We start from the raw sequence: 24,727 nt of genomic DNA on the forward strand, positions 1-24,727 counted from the left end.
TGAGGTAACAATGGCTAGTTATCAATGATGAGATTTTAGAGAGGTCAAAATGTTAATCTGGATAGAAGGAAAGATATGTGGAACAGACAAGCAGATCTGTAAGTCATGAACATAGAAATAACAGACAAACATGTGTTTACTGGCCCCACTATGAGAAAGTACTATATGCATGTGAGTGGGGGTTTTTTGTTTTTTTTAGTAAGAGTTGTAACTTTAAAAATCACAAAAAGTGTGCTCTGAGCAAGTGAAGGAAGTCTTCAGGGAAAGAAACTACATGAGAAGCACAGCAAAAATCACAGTAAGAGGAAGTAAGAGGAACAGAACTTGCAAGGTTATCATCATTCTGACCAGCACATTTGAGCAGTTATATTCCAGTACCATAGGGATATTACAATTTCAACTCAGCTGCAAGTGTCTTTTCACTACAAAACTGATTAAACATCACTCACCTTTCGAACAATACTGTCTTCTACATTGGATTTCTTGTTGCTGCCCTGCTTACCCATTAAAGTAATTTCTAGCTGACAAAACGGTTTAGGCAAGATATCACATTGTGTAAAGAATTTGCGCCACTCTACTATGTACGCTTTTAGTAAAGCTGTATCATCTTGATGACTCAGCACTCTCTGAAAGAGAAAACGGAATTCACTTGTAAAAAAAAAGCCAAAAAAACAACACCCCCCCCTCCCCAAACTTATGTAAAGATGCAATGTATAGTTTTGTCTGTGAAGGAAAATATTCAACAGAACCTAAGCAGTAAATTTTAAAAGACATAACTAAAATGATAACATTCTTATTCTGACATATGCATGCAGACTTCTTTGTTTAAAGTTTTAGTCATGTATAAAATGGTTAAAACTAACCTGAGAAAACCCATAGTTCTACTAAACTAAGAATGTCCACAGATGGGGCTATATCTATATGACTAGTCTATGTTGGAATGTTTTCAAGGGCTGTTACTGCTTCCCACATAGCAAAAAATTGAATCAAATGCTATTTACTTGACTAAATTTACACAGCTACCTTATTTAACATTTATGACAGTCTGATCATAAATGCTACAAGGTTAGGGAAACACTGCGATAGGCAATATTCAAAAACCACTAACCAGCGCAGAACACAAGGTCTGAGAACAAGAAAGCACTAAACACAAGACAGTCAAGTCAATCACGTCTGGGTTCAAGTGCTTTGGTTTTATCGAGGGCTAGATAAGAAAGGGGTCTGGGTTCAAGAAAAAAGACCCTTAAATAGCATGAATGATTTTAAGAGGAATACATTTTAAATTTTTTAAACTTTTGTTTTTGAAGATCTTTCACCCTTTAAAAAAAAGCTCTCCCCTGAGCACACTATTCTGAACATCTCTTATGCATTTTAAGTGCACAAAATCAGGTTTCAAGTTAACAATAGACTAAAACAGATGAACTACCAAAATAGGCAACAGCCTATTGAATTTGCCAAGCTGGTAGTTTAAGCAGCATGGTAAGGCAGCAGAATACACTTGACTTGTTCTCAAACAAAATTATAAACATGCAATTGTAGTATCGAAGGTAGGTAAAAATAGTTAGAGAATAAAGATTAACTCTTGAAAATGTCCATTTTCAGATGATATATTCTTCTAAACAGAGTTTCTGGTTTCAAAAAATTGGCAGCTAAATGCAATATGTTTCTAATCTTTTTAAAAAAATTTACATAATCTTAATTTCATCTCCTTTACTGAGGGGCATGGAATAATTGCTAGCAGCATACCCTATAGTGATTTTTCTAGGCAAAACAAAACCAGAAGTAGAAAGGGCTTTTTGTTGTACCTTTTTCATCTTTTTCTAATGAAAACAAAGAGACCCCTCTAATGCTTCATTTTGCCTGAAGTCAAGATTTGTGAATAAGAACACCTACTGCTGGAAGTCAAAGGGACAAGTATGTGAAGTAATTTTTCCAAGGAGAATCCGTAAGTAATACCCAATACAATAAAAATAATGGCCAAAACTCCCACACAGCATAACAATCATTGCTGCTGCATTCTCAAGAACACTGAGGGAAGAACTTTGACTTTTGGGCGAAAGTAACGCTCAGGGTAAGTGATCAGGTTAATAATAGGTTTTTCAGTTTATGACCTTCAAAAATACACCAATATCTAAGAGGCAATTAGATTATTTAAAAAGTTCCTGAAATGAGATGAATTTGGCATCCCAACTAGTTGGGTTCTAGTTTTGTTTTTTATATAATAGATACAGCTATATAAAAATGATAGACAGTTGAGAACTTACTGCCTGTGCCTGTTTAATGAAGTCAAGGATGTCTTCTTTCAAAGCCTGATGGATTTTTGCTGGACCCTTATCATCCCACAAGCAAACTGCATGCACATCCCTAGAAAAGAATTTATCTATCTTTCAGTACAAGGTACACTTACCATTTAAAGTAGAAATTTACAAAGTCTAAATTACTACAACTAACACAATTCTAAGGAAAAGATGTGCACTCTCAGAGCATATCTATGAATAAGAGCACAAACTTTTTTCCAAGTCACAACATAAACTATTTAACATTCAATTCAACACTGAGGTTTGAAAAGGAAAGCACTATTAAAATTAGTGTGTACAATAACTCCACCTTCTACTTGAATGTCCCATAGTGGTTTTTTTTTTTGTTTCGTTTTTGAGAAATATTAGTGACACCATGACTAGAAGGAGAAAAGGAAACAGCTCATTTTACTTCTAGGAAATTAGAAATCCCTGAAAGTCTAAATGACTTGACCAAGGTCACACAGGAAGTCTGTGGTAGACCAAGGAAAGGAACATAAACCTCTTGACTTGTGTTTGTCCTTAAACAAAAGTCTTTCTGCCATTCCCAAGAATTAAGGTCCCCAGAGCTATTTAAAACATCAAAATACCATGCTGTTTAGTATGCACATGAGAACCACAAACCTGAAGAACTGCTGTGTGAGCATGTAAAATAGTTCTGATCCTGAAATTGGATCCCTATTGGATTCCCTATTATATGGAAAACAACTAGCCACTGACTTTAATAGGGTTCTAGGCAAGTATCTGATTGCAAGAATGGGACCCAAGCATGCACTTGTAAACTCAGTCTCCCATCAGGCACACTCCAATACTTCTGGAAGCAGTCCTAACTTACAAAGCTGAAACAAAACATTTTAAAAGGCCATACATCTCAAGGAAATCAAAGTCAATACTATGCAGGTCCTTTCCATAATTTTTGACAGCTACAGATAAAACTGAAAAACTTCTGGAGGAGGACATTAATAGGAGTAGCAGGCAAGCAACAGAAAAAACATCAGCAGTCTAAGTGTGATGGAGTTCCACCTTTTCCTTTTAAAGGAATCTAGAGGGGATGCAAGAAGTCATTAAGTCAACAGTTTTCAAACTAACTACCAAACCACTGCTGATCAATCCTGACACTGGGACCTGATTTTCAGTGCTTCAACACAACCAGGTTCTTTATCACACAGTGCCCAGACACCTGTAGAATCAAATGGGAATAGGAAAAACAAGCTTCTACCAGATTCCACTCATGCTTAAGAGGAGAATGCACTTTGGAATTACAGATGCCAATCACCATCTGAACTGCCCTTAATTAGAAGGAAAAAAATAATAACAAACAAAACTTCAAGGGCTTTCAGGGGGGAAAAAGGGAGAAAATAAACCAGGATCCAAAGAATTGGGAAAACCAACAGCAAAGCAGCATTCCACATGAGGCATGGAGGTTAGTTAACATATACAAAGAGCTTGAAGATCATATAACAAGAAAACATACAATCAGAGAAAAGGACCAGGCAGTAAGAAGTGAAACAAGGACAGCAAGATATGGGGAGGAAAGTGAAGGGAAGAAGCTAAACAAACTAAAACTAGTTCTTCTTCTCAAAGCAATACTTATAGAAAATGAAAGACTTCAATACTTTTCTAATTTTACTTTTATTGTGAGACAATTACCATCATTAACAGATATATGTTGCTCACCATAGATTGCACACAACTTTTCATGCAACTCTCAGATGCACCTTCACTTTGAAAAAAAATTCAGAGTCCACCACTACAGCTTGCAGTTTACGAGCTGTGCAAAGGAAATTGACCTCATAAGAAACATGAGCTCAGAGGTATCAGGTACCTCAAAACAAAAAAACAAACAAACCAACCTTTCATCAGTTTAATCAAGGCAACATTAATGTTCCATGGCATTAGTAGCTTTTTAAAGTACATTTCTAGTCTGAAAGAGAAAGCAATATCGGCATCACTGTGTGTCTGCACCTAGATCAGATTTGATCCTCAAGGAAAGACATCTATTTGCTAACTGACAGTCCAGACATTCATCAACCACATGCAGGATTCTATAGTCCCAACTATGCCCTCAGTTATATCACCAAGGTTCATGTAAAATAATGTGCAACAAGAACCCATTTTGATTCACTGTCATCTTTTAGACTACCAAGAGCATGTCTGCCAAAGTTGTAACTATAACTTAAAAGCATTAATTTATATTAATGCAATAGAAACTCTGGTGCAGACACTTGTTTCAGTGTAAGAATGGCATTTTTTTTTTTAACTAAGTGAAAAAAAACCCTTATGAAATCAGAATGTGCAAAAGACTTTACACAGGGTAACAATATTGGTTTGAAAATTAATTAGACCAGGAGGTAGATGGAAGGCAAGGGGCCTACACTGTATTGCCACAAGGATCAGGCCCCTTGCAACTCCCCCCTATCCATTCCTGGCACACTGAAATTCCAGGTCAAGACTGAGGGTGTTTTTGGCCCTCTGCTCAAAAACACTGCCAATCCCCAAATCCCAGGCCTCAAAGATTTTCCCAACCAAACTGAGAAAGGGACATCAAATAAGGCTTATGTTCCATTACAGAATTTGCTTCAAAATACGTAAGTTGGAAATAACTTTTTTAAGCTCAATCAATGGCTTTGAATCAGGACTGGGGATCAGTTAAGATCAAGATAACAGAAACTCATTTTATGTAATCTTGAGTTACGTAATTGGTGAAGTTGTCCTATACAGTTCACCTTTTAACAGAAACTAAAGATGGAAATTTTCAGCCCCAAAGGAAAATTGTTCAGATGGATATGAATGAATGAAAATAATGTTACAACTGAACAATTCTGAATCCTTAACCAAGTCATGTTTTTGGCAACCGCTGTGGACATATCACAAGACTGTAAAACTACCTGTGCATCCTTTGTTTTAACAGGCAGAAACATGCACAACTTAAACAGGAAACCCATGTTTGGTAACAAGGTAAGGGTGAAGTAGTAACAGCCTTAGACGAAGGGAGGGAGCAAGATGTGCACTGCAAGAAGAGTAACTTATATAACAGAGATAGCAAGACTTTTGGTTGGAGTATCAAAAAAACGGCAATGTAAGCTGCCGGAGTGCCAGAAAAAAAAAACAGGGCTGCGGGTACATAATCATAAGCATTGCTTTATTTTTTGTTTTTTGCTTTTTTTGGGGGGGGGGGTTTGTTTGTTTGTTTGTTTTTTACAGTAAATAACAGGATTTCTAAAAATTCTAGATCTGGTCATAATAAATAAAACTTCATATACTACCTTTGTTGTTGTGTATTTTTTGTTAAGCATGTTGTGATGAGAGAGAAAAAAAAAGAGAAAGAGAAAGAAAGAGAGGGAGAAAGGAGAGGAAAGAGAAAAAAAAGGAGATGAAAGAAAGGGAAAGAGGAAAGAGAAAAGCACTAACCACCTGGGCAGGAGTGGGGTGGGCTCAGCTGTGTGGGGCAGGTTGCAGCAGCCTGGCAGTGATAGAGGGGTTGCTATGGGGGGGGGTAAGGCTAATTTTGGGGTGGCTATAGCCCCCCCAACCCTCCCCCCTCTACTTCCGCCCCAGCGCACTGGGCTCCAGAGCCCCACCCAGGTTTTGTGCCAGCGGCAGCTGCACACACGTCTGGGTAGATGGCGGTGCAGCGGCCTGAGGCAGTACAACCCCAGACACCACCCCCCCCCCCCGGCCGAGGTGCAAGTGCAGTTGCCACCAGCATGGAGGTAGTGCGAGGGCTCTAGAGCCCCGGCATCAGCTCTGTGCTGGCAGTGACTGCACACACGGCTCAGGGCGCAGCATGGAGGAGGGGCCTGAGCCAGCACACAGATGCATGCCTCTGGGTAGATGGCAGTGGAGGGGCCAGGGTTGCACTGCCCCAGCCTCTCCCCAGCCCTGCACCTCAGAGTGGATGGTGGGGGAGGGTCTGGGGTTGCACTGCCTCAGGCTGTTCCCCCGCCATCTGCCCAGAGCAGTGTGTGCAGCCACTGTTGGGACAAAGCCTGGCTGGGGCTCTGGTGCCCAGTGGACCGGGGCCATGCTGGGAGGGTTTAGGGGGGCTACAGCCCCCCCCATTCGCCTTAGCCTCCCTGCCCCCCCCATCCCCCCCAAATCACCCATAGCCACCCCTTCAGTACAAGTCGGGCCACCACCACCCACCCCACACAGCTGAGGCTGCCCCTCCCAGTGCTGCCCAGGCCACGCACCCCACCCCACCCCACCCCATGCAGCTATGCCCTTCCCTCCCAGTGCTGCCTGGGCCATTGCCACCCATCCCGCACACCTGAGCCCGCTCTGTTCCCACCCTCAGCACAGCCGCTTGTTATATAACAGCCATAACATTGTATATGTGGCTTGAAAGGCAATCTCTTTGAAGGGAAAGATTATCTGCAGCCTATAAATAAACAGTAAAAAAGTGAAGCATTTAAGAGTGCTTTAAGTATTTAACATTTTTTATCATGTCATTTCTAGCTTCAGTGTCAGAACAAGGATGGCTGGCTGTCCCCGGTAGGTTTGCTCATGTATGAAAACTTTACTATCAAAGCACGAAAGAATATGTGCTCCCCTTTCCAAAAACACTGTGACAGCCTTGTGGGCACATATAACATAATATCAAAGAAGCAAAAACCCTGTGCTTTTTAGTCTGTGTAAAACTTTATGCAATTGCAATGAAAAAAAACGCAAAACAGCAGTGCTACTGTTTAGAAGAACTGAATTAACTAGAATTTTTTGCAATGTTTTGCCTGTGAACAGGCTGATTTTACGTGATTGCTACAAGTGATATTATATCTTAATTTCCATCCAGTTATTCAAGAACTGCAGCTTAAAAAAAAAAAAAAAAATTACTTACGAAAATAGATCAAACCACTGCTGTTTGGTGACAGATTCCTGGCGCAAAAGCTTCAGAACAATGGGGCGCATGGAATCCCATTTGTCTTCAAATTGAAGTGAACCTTTATTCTTTACAGAAAGAAACAAAAAACAAAATTTAAATGCAAGTCAAGTAAAAATGAATCTAAGTCTGTTATGACAGTTGGAGTTTTTTTCACATTTGCTAATATATCCTTTTAACGAAAGTTCAGAATTACTACAGCAATAAACTAAGCAAGCAAATGGATATACAATACTAAATAAAATTCAGACAAAAACTTCAGAATTATAACCCGCTTTAAAGAACTATAAAAGTTACCTTTCCACACACATTAATTTATATATTCATGTAATATTAATGCCTTCTTGGCAAACATTTTAAATTAAATGATTGATTGTATATGAAAAAATAAGTCATGCTTACACTAAGAGACAAACTTAATATTGCTATTTAAAATAATTTCTAAGGATTGCATAAAATGCCACATACTTTTCTATCAGTGAGAATATTACCATCCTGGTCTCAGTAAGTTAGAGATATATATAACAAAATCTGTATTGTATTCAGAATACAGCAGTAATGATGAATATATTTTAGCCATTAGATGTGTCACACATTTAAATGATTCCAAACTATGAATATTTTGTGATATAGTTAAGATGCCCAAATTCATTTAAATAAACTTAAAAACCATTTACAGAAATTATACAGTTCTGATACTAAGAATGACAGTCTTAACTCCAGAAGCCCAAGGTTTACTAAATGTTCAATTCAATCAGTCTTGAGAGATAATGTAACAGAAACATGCACTTCTCCATAAAAACTGAGTAGAGAAATCAGGAAACACAAACTTAAAAAAACCAAAACAACACCCACCCCCCAACAACTCAACTCCTTGTTGGATACATTTGAGAATCAGGGGAAAATGTAGTACAAACTATAACTCCAGTCTTAACTTATTTTTTTCTGATCTTGGAGTAGCATTCAGAGTAAGAATCAATATAACATGAGGCACTGAAATATCATATAGAAGATATTCCCTGTCTGAGGGATCTTAAATCACCCTTACAAGTAAAACAATTAAGAAATTTGATACATTCTTGACAGACTCAGTCACCAGTGTGGCTTGACCTAGGGAATCTAGATTTTCTTGAGACTTTCTGTATTAATTATTCAGAAAATTATCATGAAGCAGGTACCCGTGCTAAAATGCAACATGTGGTTTTCTCCAAGACCCAGACTATTCCCAAGAGTACAAAATTTAGTGGAAGTGACAGTTCTCTGAAATTAAATTGTTTCTAGCTAAAAAAAATGATTTGGTAAAGTTTGAGACTGACCACTTAGTGTGGCAGGTCAGAGCACATTCATGCTTTCTTAAAATGGTTAATCTTTCTCAATATTATAACAAATGCTCTGCTCTCCCCATAGGTTGGGTGTCCTTGTTGCGCTGCATTCTTATTTAAGAAAAAAATTGTTGCCATAGGAACAGTTTCCTATCCTGAAGGTTTACCAGTTACTGTCCTTCAGATTTCTACAGGCTCACTCCCCTATCAAACCACCCAGGAAGCCAACTTCTTAAGACATTTGTTTCATTAAATGACAGTGAATTATTTTTTCTTCTTTTGCACAGACGTAGGTCAGTAAATATCCATACTAATAACCCTATTGTTACGTTATTAAAAGAATTATTTAAAACATAACCACAAGAATTACTAATTGAAAGGTATTCAACTTCTTGGGCTCAGTGGACAATGCAAATTATAATTGGGCCAGATCCTGTTACAGCAAAGGTGCACGGAGCATAGTTTAAAGGAAAGCAATGCAAGGATGGTTTACAATCACATAACTGCTGCATATTTCTTGCACCTTCTACCCCCTCCTACCCCCCGCCCCAGTCCCAGGATCACCATGTAGGGCTGTATCCAAGCATAAATGAAAACAGGGCCAAAATGGCAGCCAGAAACCAGCAACCATACTTTTTTTCCAGGTACACAGACTACACTGGTAGCATAAAATGGTGGATGTGGAGGAAGGAAAAAGGATCATCTACATCAGGGGTGTCAGACTCAAGTGGGTTGGAGGGCTATCTTCTAGGCCTGTGCGAAGCAGCAAGTATTTGGCACTGTCCCAATTCGATTCAGTCAATTAGGATACGGAGATTTGGCGCCTATTCAGAGATATGGCCATAAACTATACAGGCAGGAGTCCTTGGTTAGATACAGCTGCCTCAGGCTGGTAAGTCTGTTGTGGTGGGCGGAAGGGGGAGGGAAGGAGCGTTGGGGGGTGGGGCGCAGATCAATGCCTCCACAGCAAGGGAGGGATTGGGGCTGGGACAAGCTGCCCAGTGGGGGGAGGTGGCCACAGGACCCTGGGAGTGGGGCTCCCACCACTGCGCGCTGCCAGTCCGGGAGCTGCTCTTCTGGTGGCTCCTCCGGTGGAAAGCTGCCAGTCCAGGAGGGCATGGGAGCAGGTATATGACCCTGGATCTACATGGGGGAGGCTGGGCTGTGCTCTGGATGGGCAGCAGAGGGTGCCGGGAGCAGGGGTTATGCCCTCCCACCACTCACCCAGCCGGGGCAGGAAGGCATGGGACAGTGCTGCTGCGCTGCCTCAGACAAGCCGCTCCAGCCTCCCTGTGCCTCCCGGACAAGCTGAGGCTTTGCCCCAGCTGGGCGAGCAGTGGCAGGCCATGGGGTCAAGCGCATGCACCTGGATTGGGGTGGGGCCGGCAGTAGGGGCTACAGGGAATTTTAGGGTGGTTGCAGCGCCCTCATAGCCTCCACTCCACTGCGCTCTGCGGGGTGGGCAGAGCCAGGCCTGTGCTCTGGGCTGTGGCTAGCCTCCCAGAGTGCAGCCCAGTCCAGCTTGCCTTGTGCAAATCCAGGGGCACATGCTTGCTCCAATGCCCTCCGGGACCAGCAGCAAAAGCTGCCAGAGGAGCCACTGGAAGAACAGCTCCTGGACTGGTGGCACGCAGTGGTGGGAGCCCACCTCCCCATGTGGGCAGCTTGTCGCAGCCCCGATCCCTCCCTCACTGTGGAGGCATTGATCTGCCCCATCCCCCATGAACGCCTCAGTGGTATGGCGAGTGGTGTGGCAAGTGGCAACTAGTGACTGCGCGCAGACACCACCAGCAGTGTCAGCAGCAGGGGGGCAAAGCCAAGCAGCAACTGCCCACAGACGCTGGCAGCGCCCAATCTTAGGGGGTGCACATGCACACAAGTGCACCCCCTACATTTTGCCAATGCCCCCCCACGCTCCTTCCCTCCCCCCTCTGCCCACCACAACAGACTTACCACTGGAAGCAGCTGAGTCCAGCGTGGTCAAGGACTGCTGCCTGTTTAAGTCTCTGGCCAAATCTCCGAATTGACACTAAATCCCTCCAAGTCGATTCTGGGGGCTTCCAAATCAATTCAGATCATTTAATGAGGCTCCCAATTCGATTTGGATTCAGAGATTCAGTTGCTGAATTGGGCCGAATCTCCTCCAAACTGAATCAGCTACCAAAACTTTGCACAGCCCTTCTGCTCTTTTCAGGTGCCTGCAGGCCGCACCCTAGCAGCACTATGAGCAGAAGTGGTGGTCCCAAGGCAGCAGCTAGCACCCTGTGTGTGAGACCCTGTGCCACCACAGCCAGAGTCAGGGCTCCGGCCATGGTGGCAGGATTTCCCATGGCAGCAGTCCATGTATTAGTGTGGGTGGCAGCCCCAGCAGCACCAGTCAAAGTACTACCAACACTGCTGGAGCCCTAGTTCTGGCTGCAGAGGCAAAGCTTCCTGCAGCAGCAGGAAACGTGCTGGTGAGAGTCGAGGTGCTATCAACCCAAACGTCACCATCCTTTGAAACTCTGCCATCAGCGAGCTTTCACTGTGGCACAGGTAACCCTAGCTGTACTGTGGTCAAAGGCTCCACCACAATGCCCAGGGCTCAGGCTTTAGCCATAATAGCAGGGCTTCCCACAGCAGCTGCCAGATCTCCAGCACTGCAGGCAGAAGCCAGTGTCTGTCTCTCAGTGGGGTGCTGACAGACAACCTGACCAGTACTGTAGATTCCTACAGTGGCAGCTCACATCCTGGCGAGAGCCAGGACACTGACAGCCCCAGTGGCACTGTGGGTAAACCAGTGGGCTAGAGCCAGGGTCTAGTGCAGTGGCAGGGCTTCCCATGGTAGCAGAGTGCTCTGGTGAGAGCCAGAAGTGCAGGCAGCTCCAGCAGCACTATGGTTGGAAGCTCCACCACTGCAACTGGAGCCTGCTGAGCTAGGTCTTTTGCCCCAGTTTTGATAACAGTGGCAGGGCTTACAGTGTTATCTCCCTGAGGCAATGGCTGCCACTGTGGGCAGCCCCATCACAGCCAGAGCCACGGCAAAATTCTGCAGGGTGGATGACTCGAGTCAGTGGGCCAGATCTGGACTGCAGGCCTTGTTTGACATCCCTGATATACATCAAAGCAGAACTCCCACTAGGGTGATTTTCCAATATCAGGCAACAACAAGGATCTACCTACAGTACAGTACAAAGCACCTATATCATGCTGGAGAATCAGTCTCAGTTCAATATTCACAAAGGTACACAGACGTACTGATGCTGGACTCTGGCTTCTAAATCTGGAAACACAATTGACAGTCTTGATTCCGTATACTTTAAAAAGGGAAACATTTAATGCCCATGATCAAGACTCAAAACACCCAGCACATTGAATGGGGAAATTCCTAAGCTACACAAGAACTACCAAAGTTTTACCTGAAATCTTCTGTCCCCCATAGTTTTGCTGCCTACGCAAGACAGATTCCCAACCCATAAGCCTCTCAGGTCGAGGGAGTTCCAGCCTACATCTCCCACTACCCAGGAGAATGTCCCAGCTTAAAGACAAGGCTGGGATGGAAATATTTTCCCCACCTCTTCTTTTGAAGCTGGCCCACTGCACAGAAAGGAATGGGGCCCAAGAGGAGTAAACATGACTAGCCAAGCAATAAGGATATTCATCTATGATGGGAGAAGTCTTAGGTTCTCATTCTTGCTTTAGGGACTGCTTTGGCATTAGTATAGTTCGATGAAATACAGAAATAGTCCTTGAGCCAGGAACCAGAACCCAAGACTCCCTTATGTCAGGTAAATGTCCTTGTATTAAGGGGTTACCAAGTCTTGCTCCCTCTCTGACACTGAGGCTCTTGTATTCTTTCTTATAGTGGCCCAACTTCAACAAGATGCATGGAGAGTACTTTTCAGACTCAGCATACCCTAGCCTCCAGCCTGGCAGCTGGCGCCTTCTCCTGGAAAGCGGGAGATATGGATTTGAGCCTATTCAAGCTGAGAAAAATCTAAAACTAGGACAAGTACTCTACTTCCAGGGCAAGTACTCTATTCATTATGCTATTATGTAGAACAGTGGTTGTCAACCAGGGGTACAGGTACCCCTAGGGGTACTTAAAAAGGTCCTAGGGGATAAGCAGACCTAATACGTCCAATAAATGTTGTGTGCGCGCATGCAGCTACAGCACAGCATGCAGGCAGCCAGACCAGCCAGGTTCCGCTGGTAAATGTGGTTGTGAGGGAAGTGGTCTGCAGGCGACAGATTGAGGCCCCAGTGGTGGGGGAGGGAGTAGGGCTGGGGCAGCCCAGCCAGGGTGGGGCGCCAGACTGAACCGTGCGGAGGGCAGCTCCCACCGCTATGCACACCCTGGGAGGGCATGGGGGGCGCATGCCCCCCGGATCTGCATGCAGGATAGGTGGCAGCAGCACTAGGAGTGGGGCTTCGGCCTCCCCAGAATTCGTTGTAGCCCCTTCCCAGCACTGCCGCTGCCTGCCCCGACTGCAGCCTGGCCCAGCCCCAGCCCACCCAGCCCTGCACACAGATCTGGGGGCACAAAGCCCCCGTGCTGTCCTGGGGTGTGAGCAGTGGTGGGAGCCACCCCTCCCCGCACCCTCTGGACAAGTCACTTGCAGCCTCAATAGAGGGCCCCCTCCATATGCTCGGGGCAGGTGGTGGCGGCACTGAAAGGGGTCCTGCAGTCACCTCAGCATTCGTAGTAGCCAAGGTTCCCTCTAAGGTGCGTACGTGCGTGCTCACGCACACACAAAAAAAAAATCTTGCTGAGCATTAGCTTTGTAATACCATGCGCTCTCATCTGGAGAGAAGCTGGGCTGCAGTTTCCAAGAAACCCGGAGTGCAGTGGAGGCACTGGGGCCGGTAGTTAGTTACTGCTTGACTGCACTCCACTCCTCACCATGCTGGCATCCCCGTGTCGAGAGAGAGTGGCATGATGCAGGCAGCGGCTCCTCCCTGAGGCAAAGCGGGGGTGGGCACAGGGGCTGGGGCCAAGCCAGGCACCACGAGGGCTCTGCTGGCTCCAGGTAACTGCTCCATTTCCCAGCCCCTTTGGGCGAGCTTCGTCCAGATGCCATGTGTCTCCTTGCTGCCTGGTCTGCCCAGTGGCAGGACGCACAAGACTCCACACTGCTTTCAAAGGCTACAGAGGCACGGAGGCAGTGTTGATCATTTTTGAAAGAGTGATTAAATCTGTGAGATAGATAGGGCACACCAGGCAGACTTTCAGTGTTTCACAGTACCTGAGAGCTTTACAGAGTATATTAAATGACGTGATTTATGTCTGTCACATGAAATCCATTCTCTTTTGCATGCTGTCCTCAGGTGGAGAATTATACCTAAACTTTTCTGTTTTGGTAGGGTTTTTTATATTTTAATTTTTAAAAAATAAAATATATAATATATATAGTTTAGTATTTCAAGAATCTTTTCTCCCAAATAATGTTGTGAGAATAGTTTGTTCAGTGCACTGAAAGGTGGAGGCAAGACCAATTCGAGAACAGACCAAAGTGGCGCACTCACAGATCACTAAGCCTTAGAGGGAACATTGGTTGTAGCCCACCCAGCCCCAAACACAACATAGCCCAGCCCCTGCTGGGAAGAGTCCAGTGCTGGCCTCAGCCCATCCTGCCCTAGCCTCAGACCGTCCTGCCCCTCACGTAGATCCAAGGCCACATGCCCCGCATGCCCTCCTGGGTACACATAGCTGCGGGAGCCACACCCCGTGCAGCTCAGTCCCATGCCCCACCCTGGCTGTGCAGCCCCTGCCCCAGTCCCACTTCCTTCCCTACTGCTGGGCTGGCCTTCCCTACCCCACTTGCAAATCCAGGGGCACACCAACCCCCATGCCCTCCTGATGGGAGCTGCCCCCCGTCCAAACGAGCTGTGGCTCTGTCCCGCACCACGCTCATCCCCACCTGTGCAGCCCCAGACCCACTACCTCCCTCACCGCAGGGGCCTCGATCTGCCCCTCCCACCCCTTAAAAACAAGAAAAAAAAATATAAAAAGGGTACATGAGCTGCAACTTTGAGAGAAAAGGGGTACAACTTGTTAAAAAAGGTTGAAAACCCCTGATGTAGACGTTACACCACCACTTCTTTCTCCAAAGTTGTTTGGATGAAAGTAGCCATGGGTGTTGAACTCAATGCTGTTAGACATGCTTAAGCACATCAAATAGATCAGGGTCCCTAGGGGACTCAGGCACAGAGATGCCTATTTTACAAGTCCCAAAGGGCCGTATGTGCAAGGCAGACAAAAGCTTGGCTCAGAATCACTTTTCATGTGAAAGAAAGTTTTCTGGAAAAAATATAGGTTCTAGGAGTTCTTCCAAAGAAAAACAGGTGAAATTCTGATTAAAAGCTTTCTTAGATTTAAGTGCTTATGCTCCTCTGTGAATTCTACCCTGAATGACTTGGGAAGAAAGTCAGTGGGACCCGGTACCCCTTAAAGTTACTCGGGTCCTTTTTAAAATCCCACTCTTTTAAAGGCAAGGAGACTTACATCCTGATAATTGTTACAATATAAAAATAGAATTTTTTTCTGTGTGTGTTACGATCCTGCCCAATTATAGCACCATTACTTTAAGGAAAAATAATTCTAAGGGCCATCATCCTTTGAATAACAGATTCTGTACAAATTCTACAGCTTGAATAACTGTAGTAGGCCTGGAGCATCTGTTGGACAACCCCTGCTATCACAAAAAAACCATTTAGAGTGACCTGAGCTATAATGACCTGACCAAAATCACAACAATGAGATACAATTGTTAACAACCTACCCTTTTCCAACACAGCATGCAACAGTGGTTTGAACCCTTTCATACCACAGAACCATAGAGAAGGGCTGGAAGAGACTTCCAGAGGCCATCTAGTCCAATCCTTTACCTGAGGCAGGATCATTCCTTATTCAAGCAGTCCTACACAATACAATCTAAACTCTACATAAGACTACTGTTAACCTTGACATAACAAAGACCTAACACCCTAACATGCCACAGGTAATGTAGGGGAACTCTGACAGCCAACATCCTGCTTCAATGAAATGCTGTCAGTATATGCTCAAGAGATCCCAAGTAGAGGGCCACGCCCCTGCTACAGAGGAAGACATAAACCCCCACAGCCTGTACCAATCTGAACACGGGGTAAACTTCCTTCCCGATCCCAAATGTGGCAATCAGCCTGACCCTGGGCAAAGCCAGGAACCTGTGGCTTTGCTCCCAGAAGGAACACTGGCACACCCAGTCAAAGTCCCCAGCCTTCGCTGTCGCCAACACCCAATGACAGACGAAGGCTTAAAAACACCATGACACGTAGCAGAAAAGGGAGCAAGGGTGGAAGGAGGGTGGACAGGGGCAACTACAAAATCCCAGAAGCATGGAAAATACCCATAACAGAGCTTAGGCATAGCTACACCTAGATCATCCCTAAGCAGTGGCTATCCAACCCGTTCTCTTTCCATCACTGGAGGTGTTCAAGTTCACAATTTCCCTAGGCAGTCTATTCTACTGCCTCACTATATTTAACAGTAAAAAAGGTTTTTCCATATATCCAATCTAAACTTACTTTGCTGCAACTTCAAGCCATTGGTCTGAATTCTCCTCTCGGCAAGCAAGACAGAAAAGGTGCTTTCCCTCTTCTTTATGGCAGCCCTTCAAGAATTTGAAGAGTGCCATCATTTTCCCTCTTAAGTACCTTTTCCACAAGCTCAATATGCCTAGCTCTTTTAGCCTCTCCGCATCTGACTTGCTAAGTCTTTGATCATCTTTATTGGACCATCTCTCACTTCACATCCTTTTAAAAATATGAAGCCCAAAATTGCATCCAATACTCCAAATGAGGCCTAACCTATCACATCCCATGTCTTGCACCTAATTCTTCTACTGATACATCCCAAAACTGCATCTGTCTGCCGCAAAACCCCTACACCCAACTCCACAGGGCCTGTGAACTGAAGCAGAGCCAAACAACCTAGCCTGGTAATGGCAGTGTACCTCCTCCAGGCCCACTCTGCCATAATCCCCAGTCTCTTTGCAGAATCCTTGATGACCTATCCAGAGGCCCATGATTCTGCAGAGAACAGTTTGAAAAGCACCATCATACAGGATTCCACTACTGAATTTTACCTTACAGAAAGTCTGAATGGTACATTGTTTTGCTATTAGTCAGTTCAGACAAAAAAAGCCTTACAGTGTGAAATTTCTTCTGAAGGATCTTTTCTGAAATTAATTTAACAGATCTCTCAAAAATCCCAGAAAATTATTTCTATATTCAAAGTGCTGAAATTTTGGAGAGAACTACTTTTTAAGTACAAAATCCTTCAACTTCAATCATAGAGTCATAGCTGATTATCTTTACAATGTTTTATATTACAAGAACAGCTGAAAGTCCCATATGGGGATATGGCCTTTGTACTAGGTACTGTACAAAAATCCTTGAGACAGAGGCTCCCTTCACTTAAGCTTACAAAAAATCTTCAATACACAATTTGGTATATTAAGTTCTTTTCATTGCTTGTTGTTTCAATAGAAGGTACAAGTATAAATGTCTCTAAAAGTCACATTGTCTCTGAAAAATATTAACAGCTCTCCTTGGTCAGGTTACTTTGTTACCCTGTTAGTCTGACACCTTAAGTAAGGCAGAGACAGGGTAGCACCTTAGAGATCAACTAGTTTGGAGAAGTATAAGCTTTTGTAGGCAAATCTACTTTGTCAGATGTCACCTACGAAAGCTTATACTTCTCCAAACTAGTTAGTTTCTAAGGTGCTACCCTCTCCTGCCTTTTGCTATACTTGTGAAACAATCAAAAGGTGGCCTGCTTCATTTGCCAGGCATTTCTGTTCCCAATCAACTGCTCTCACAACAGGATTAACCAACTCGATATACCAACTGTTAAGCAGAGTAGGATGAGCCATGCCAGCCACGAGAAACTTGTATTTTCACTCGCAATGTCCTCCCATGCTTTCCTCTGAAACTTCTCCAGCCTGGTCTTATGGATTTGATTTTGGAAGTAGCAAAAAGCCAGTTCAGTACTTGGGTTAAGTGAATAGAGTCTTCTTGCTTTATTAAAACTGTCCTTACTTTATTTTTGGCACAAAAATCTCAAAAATAAAGCAAATTAAATATCTCATGCTTTGCACCTAGTTACGTGAATAAAGCTAATTTCTTTGCTAACTATAGGAAAACATAACGAGTATGTTACTATTTTTTATGCAATGTATCTGGTAAGACCTAAACATATGCAGAATGAAATGTATTTTTAAACATCAAATATTCCATTAGAGCTAGCATGACTCACTAACTAGGAGGACTCATTACAAAATGCTGAAGAGGAAACACTATGAGGGGAAGTTCATGGTTTCTTGTTCCCTACCTTATTCCACATCCAGGGTATGATCTGGACTTTCATAGGTGAGACTACGAGGTGTTTACATTTTTTAAAATTTCCTCCCTAATGCCCAAAATAGGCAAACAGTTCCTAAACTTGCTGAACTGCCTGTCATGGAGTTCTAAACCTTTTTATTAATCTCACTGATGAGCTCAGCCGTTTTCTTACGAGGACCTGAAAAGACCTCCCTCACTAAAAAAATCAAAGCAAGAAAGGGTTCCAATTAGGATGGCCCACATACCACTACTAGTCAACACACAGAGTAATGGTGTTGTTGTGTAGTGATATTTGTAGTGAACAAGTATTATGCATAGGGGGTATGAGCAGTAGTAGTTTTCAGGTAAAGGAGTATGCAACCAAAAAAGTTTGAAAACCTGACACGGACTAAACAGTAATCAAGTACTGGGAGTTTTCAGTGGTCATCATCCTAGGTCACATCTGTATCAGTGACCTGGAGGCAAATAAAAAAAATGCGGTGTTAGAATCCATATTCTAAAACCTCCGTGAAGTTAATTTCTCTAATTGTCTCTCCCCAGCCCACCCCCCGCAAATTACAGTTTGTGAACAAAGGTATGAGGGAGAAAAAAGATAATCCAAATCTTTGCTAAAGAAGAATACTCCTGACTAGTTCTGTTTAGATTAGAACTGTTATCAAATCATGACAACTGTCAGTTTAACTTCATGTTACCAATTGCCACTAATACACAAATTCCTATTCTGAAGGTCAGGAATTAAAATAAGACTATATAAAACATGGCAAAGAGCTAGAAGTACAAATGGAGTAACTCACTTTATATAAGCGAGGTTTGAGATCTATATATAAGTGAGCTATTCCATTTGTACTTCTAGCTCTTTGCAATGTTCTGTTTCCCAAATGTCATTCCATACATTAACAGTTTTAACTTGCCTGGAACATTATTCACATGTCAGCTCTCCTCACAGGCACTACCTGACTGTGACTTTTAAGGTTTCATTTTATCAAGTATCACTGTAGCACCATGCCCTGCTAATAAAGGATTTTTCCCCTTTTACTGCTTTGTAACCTCTCCTTATTGACAAGCATTACATAGCATACACATAAAAAACTCAGCAGGCAGGCTTTAGGTGGCAACAGTTATAAAAACATTTTTCCAAATCTGAATGTCACATAACATAACATCCCTTTTTACAATCATGATGCTATGATGCAAAGTAGTACAGTAGAGACAGCAAGGAGCACAGTACAAGAACCTACATAAAACAGAAACTGGTAAATAAGGCACTGGCCTAGAAGTCAGGAGACCTAAATTCTATTCTTGGCTCTGCTGCTGACCTACTGTGGGACTGTAGGCAAATCACATCACCCTTCTATGCCTGTTCTTCCTACTCTTTGTCTTATCTGTTTCATCTCTAAGCTCTTTGGGGCAAGGAGAGTCTTCTTCAGTGTACATACAAAGCCCAGCACAATGAGGTCCTGATCTCAGCTGGAGTCTCTAAGTGAAACCTGTAAACACCTAAAAAGAGACACACATTTGATTACTTTGGTGTAGCTAGCAGTTGGGGTTTTTATTTTTACTTAATAATAATAATAATACTGTCTTGTGCCAACCTAAGAGATTAATTTATTGGCGAGATATATGGCTTAAAAGTGCTTAAATCTAACATGCAATCAATCACCACCTGTCCTAACCAGCAACTCTTACAACTGGTAGTGCAGCTACAGTGGTTACCACACAAAGCAAATAGGAAGGAGAGTGGGGCTTTAAATGTATGAAGTGGTAATTAATCAGAACTACAAAAGAGTTCATTACATAACTACAGTTAGCACGAACTATTTGCTGACATCTTAGGCAATCCTTAAAAGAAACAAGTCAGCAAGAGGTATCCAAAGAACAGAGCCAGAAATATTAGTTGAAAGCTGAAGAGTCTATGCGTGTCTGGTGTGGTCCAGGTTGATCAGACAAGAGACGGGGATGAAAGAGAACAGCTCAAACAAGCGGACCAGTAAACGGGATGAGATTAACTACTTAAAAAGGGAAAGAAACACAAAAGGGCAGGAATTAGTTTAAACCCCATCCTGCAATAGACTTTCCCCTCCATACAGTGCCCTACTGACTCCAATGAAACTGTACCGATGATACAGCCTGCTTGCACCGACTCTCAGGCCTTGTCTTTACTAGGATTAAAGTAGGGTTAACTAAACCTGACACACTCAATCACATGGTCTTCTGTACATGTCCCCTAAAAATGCCTGCTCTTGACCTTTTCTTTCCTATCTTTTAGGGCCATCCCTCCAATTTCCAGAAAGTTTAAAGAGATATACATATCATATTCTGGAAGGGTATAAATGTACTGCAAAGCAAGCTTCACTTCATGCTAGTATGCTTTATGGAGAACAGTTTGCTAAGCATCAGGAAGGAGTTTCTATTTATTGGATCAAACTCTTGTGCAACTTTTAGCAGTTTTTGTTGCCTCAGTTTCCTCTTTGTAAGAGGCCTTATATTTGGCTGCCTTTTATAAAGCTCTCTCAACTGTTCTGATGAAAAGTTACTACTTAATTTTACTTATTTAAAAGCACTGTAAGACATCAGTAATGCCTCTTTCAGTCATATTTCTATACCACCTTTGCCAAGAAAGCATCACTGTATATTTAGAATACAACTGCAACTGTTCTTTGAAATGAAATGTTTATGAAAAAGTCATCACGCTACACCTAAGCCTGCTGCCATGCAGAGCTCCCTGAACGGTTAATGCCTTACACTGTTCTCTCACTTAGTAGAAGCATTGTTTTCCAGTAGAATACAGTCAAATCCGGTGGGCCAAGTGTCCTTACATCTGCTTAAAGGCTGTGTAATTCTGTTTCCACAAAGGAAGTGTGTCAGTATCCAATAACTCCCAAGCACGCTGCAAGTAACATCACACGGCGAAAGAGCAATGATCAAATGGGACACTCTAGAGGTGTCAAACTCATCTGACCCTGGGGCAGCATTAACCCCCATGGATACTGGCTCCTCTGACAGTGTAGCTCTGGCAGTTAAGGGGGAAGGTTAATACTGTCATCATCGCAGACCTGCATCCTCAGCAAGGATCCTAAGTTGGGAATCTGGCAACAGGGTAAGCAACAGCAGTGTTAACCCCCGGCCTGGGGGCTGATACAGCAGCCACGGGGGTTGACCACTACTGCTGCCTGCCCCACTGCCCGCACGTCTAGCCCCACAGGCGGGATCCGGAGACCGCAAGAAGCCCTGTAGGCCGCATGACCCACCTCTGCAGGCCAGATTCGACTGTGACACACCACACCGTCCATACACCACGTGCTGAAACACCACTCATCAAAACAGTACTCAACTTGCTCTCCACATCCCTGGCGTTGCTTCTCAGGAGACCACCAGGTTTGTGCAACTCCCTACCCCGCCCCACGGGTCAAGCGATCGGAGCCACATCCTCTGCCCCCGTCCGGGAACTTGGCACCCCTTCTCCTCCGGGTGCCAAGCCCCCGTGACTCGGCCCTTTCGCAAGAGGTCCCCAGCCCTCAAGGCCGCTCCTTCCCCAGCAGAGAGCAGGGCAATGTGCCCCTCGCCCCCGGCCGCAGGTCGCCTGGCACCAGGCGCCGTAACAGGTTGGCAGGAGCCACCCAGGGAAGAACAGGGCTGCAGCTCCGGCCCCCGCTCCCGTGCTACCCACGAAACAGCTCCGAGACCCCCCCACCCTGCTCGCGGGCCCCACGCCGGGAGCCCCGGGCCGGGTCGGGCCGGGCCTTGCGGGCGGCGCTGACCGCGGGGCAGCGGCCAGGCCCGGCGGCTCTTTGTTCCCCGCGGGGCCCGGCCCGGCGCCGCTCTCACCTTTAGGAGATTAGACGTCGCCATGTTGCCCCGCGGGCCCCGGGCGGCGGCGCTCCCGGGCCGGGGCTGGGCTGGGCTCGGGCCGCCCCCGCTTTACATGGCCCCGCGCGACCCGCCCCTGCCCCCGCGGCTCCGCTCGGGGCTCCGGAGCGGCCGGCTCGGTGCTGCCCCCCCCGCCGCCGCTGCTCAGCGCCTCATGGCGGCGCCCGCCCAGGACACACGGCCGCGGCCCGGCTCCATGCGAGGGGCGGGCACGTGAGGCGGCGCCGCCACGGAGCGCGCGGGGGGGCGGGGCGGGGGGCCTACGGCGGCGGCAGCGCCCTCTGCCGCCCGGCGGCCGCCTCGCCGGCACCCCGGCCCAGAGCCCGCGGGAGCCCCCGCCCCCGCCCCCGGCAGCAGGCGTGGCGTCGGGCCGGGCCTTGGGCGGGGTGAGCGGGGTGAGGTCGGGCCCGTGCACCCCCGGCCCTTCTGGATCCGGCGCACTGCGGAGCCCGGTCCAGCTGCTGCTTTGCACACAGCACCTGTGCAGGGCGGATCTGCCACCCGCTGCATGTGTGTGTGGTGCCCACCCGGGTCCCCTGGAGCACGTGCCACGTGCAGCGCAGAGCCTGGCCTGGCCGGAGCCGGCCCCACATGCAGTCCAGCCCTGTACTGGTTCCTTCGTGGGCTCTGGGCCGTGCAATCCTGCATCCGCTGGTGGGGTCCAGTCGGGTACAGGCTGCATGCAGAGACCAGGTCAACACCGCAGCACCGGGGCCGAATGATGGGGCGCCACTGGCCGGATCCAACACGTGCGCCACGTCTTTGACACCCCTGCTCTTAGGGAACCCCTCCATCTATCATTGCTCCTTGGCCCTCTCCATCTTTCCCAGGGAGACCTCATCCCCTTCCAGTCTCCCAACCAGGAAGGTCATAATTTGCTGAGGACTCAGCATTTTTTTAAAATTCTTGGGAATGGTAATGCTGTGGTTGAATACAAGTTACTTTCAAATTAGAATGGTTGTTTTCTGTTAGATTAATTTGGGCTTTGATTTAAAAAAAATATTTTTAGATACTGAAAACTTAATTTGCCCAATTTTTTCCCAAAACTTAAATATTTCAAACAAGTTACTGCTTTCCACAAAACATGTTGGCTTTGTTAAAGGTTTGTTTGTTTGTTTAATGAAAAATCCATTTAGGTGAAAAAAATGTTAACCAGTACAGCTCCAAAATTAGAAAATGCCAGAATTTAGGTTGCCCATGAAACTGCAATTTGGTTGTTTGGGCTTAAAGAGCGTGATTCAGTCTTTATTAATGGATCACACACTATTTGTTTATAGTGCCTACCACATTCAGGGCACAGGCTCAATAGTACTCTGGGGATGCATGGTCGATGTGTAAGTAAGTAGGGTGACATCCTGGTTTAGCTGGGACAGTCCCAGATTTCGTAGGCTGGTTGGTGAAAATTGAAACAAAAGTCTTGGAATCAGCCACCTAGGCAGAGGCAGGTGGGCAGGGTCGTGAGGCGCAGTCTGGTGGGGAGCTGAAGTGGCATGGTGAGCCAGGAGGGCCAGCAGGCAGGCAGGCACTGCTGCTGCTGTGTAGGAGCAAGGCGGGCCTCTGCCTGCAGCACCGCTGCTGACTTCGGGGTGGAGGAGGTGCCACCTTTACTTGAAACAGTGTCTCAGATTTCCTTAAAAGAAACATGGTTACCATACGTGTAAATGATAAAAGTATGTCTGTAAGACTCTTCCCTGGTTTGCAGCAGAAGCTAGTGAAGGAGGGAGGACACTGCAGGAGTAGGAAGAGTGATCTTGTGGTTAAGGCAGCTGACTGCTGGTCTGAAGATCTGGATTTCATCCCTGATTCTTAGAGGGCAACTCATTTAAACCACATTTTTCTAAAGTGACCACTAAACAGTTGGGTCATTTTCTAGTTACCCATCTTAAGATACCACTGGCATCACTGACAGGAAGGAGTGTTATGAGCTTACAACCAGAACTGAAGTCAATGGCAGCTATGCACTGAACATAACATTTTATAATTACTCTGAGAACTCAGGCTTTAGGCATCTTAAGTTTCTCTCATGGTAGCTCAGATCCTCATTTATAAAATGGAGATAATACCCCCATGACCCTGTAGGTATGTTTATGAAGATAAATACAGGTTCGTGAAGCACTGAGGTACTACAGTCTCATCAGCAAAGAGCCCAGGAGGAAATAATTTTGCATTTAATGAAGGGTCTGAATGATAGACTACGAGAGCAAATCTTCAGGCATTCTTTGATTCTTCCATTTGAAGATGAATGCTTTACAGAGGACCCTTATAACTAGATGTTACTAGTTTGCACTCAACTTTCAAAGACAGGGAATCATGCATCTTCTTAGTAAAACAAGTAATGCAGGCAGAAAACATTATATACAATGTAAAATAGGGTTGTCAAACATTGCCCACAGATCCTTTCTATCTGGCCCCCTGGACCAGTGTTTCTTAACTCATGGTACACGTACCCCTGGCAGTACGCAAGACACAGGCAGGGGGTACGTGGGTGCCATGTTTTGAGTTTGGCCCACCCCACCGCCTGGCGGGTTGGAGGTGTCTTTGCCTGTTCTGGCCAGAAGTTCCCACCGTGTTCAGTGCACCAGGGTTTTCACTCCCCAGTGTCAGTGTGCCGGGGGACAGGGAGGGAGGCCTCGCACAGACTTCTTTGCCCTGGGCTGTGGTCCTGGAGGAAAAAGTGGGACTCGGCTTGTAGCAAAACCGGAAGTGCTATGGTGGGACTTCCGGTTTTGCTTTTGCCACATTGATTGGCAGGAGGTATGTAAGGTACCAAAGTTTGAGAACCACTGCTCTGGACTACTGGCCTGCCACAGATGGCAGGGCCATTTTACCCAGCTTGTCATGCCAATTGATGGTGAGTTTGGATCACCGCTGTGGCTGCCTCCAAACTTTTGGACTCCCCCTGCTGCTGGACCCACTGCTGCATCTAAACTCCAGCTCCTGCTAGACCCCTGCCCCCAGATCTGTCCCCACCTCCAGATCCGCCACTGCTGTCTCCAGAC

General features: G+C 45.4%; 1 protein-coding gene across 1 annotated transcript in view; it reads right to left on the reverse strand.

The window, feature by feature from the left end:
• CUL5 (cullin 5) overlaps positions 1-21,910 on the reverse strand; it is a 59,201-nt gene extending 37,291 nt beyond the window's left edge. Inside the window, exons 1-4 of the mRNA XM_006262466.4 lie at positions 21,687-21,910; positions 7,135-7,244; positions 2,265-2,364; positions 450-626 (exon numbers count right to left, since the gene is read on the reverse strand). Coding sequence (XP_006262528.1) covers positions 450-626; positions 2,265-2,364; positions 7,135-7,244; positions 21,687-21,710 — 411 coding nt within the window. The 5' untranslated portion in view covers positions 21,711-21,910. The remainder of the gene's footprint in view (positions 1-449; positions 627-2,264; positions 2,365-7,134; positions 7,245-21,686) is intronic.
• Positions 21,911-24,727: the final 2,817 nt, after the last annotated feature.

Source organism: Alligator mississippiensis, chromosome 1 (assembly GCF_030867095.1).
Source record: "Alligator mississippiensis isolate rAllMis1 chromosome 1, rAllMis1, whole genome shotgun sequence".
NCBI lineage: Eukaryota > Metazoa > Chordata > Crocodylia > Alligatoridae > Alligator > Alligator mississippiensis.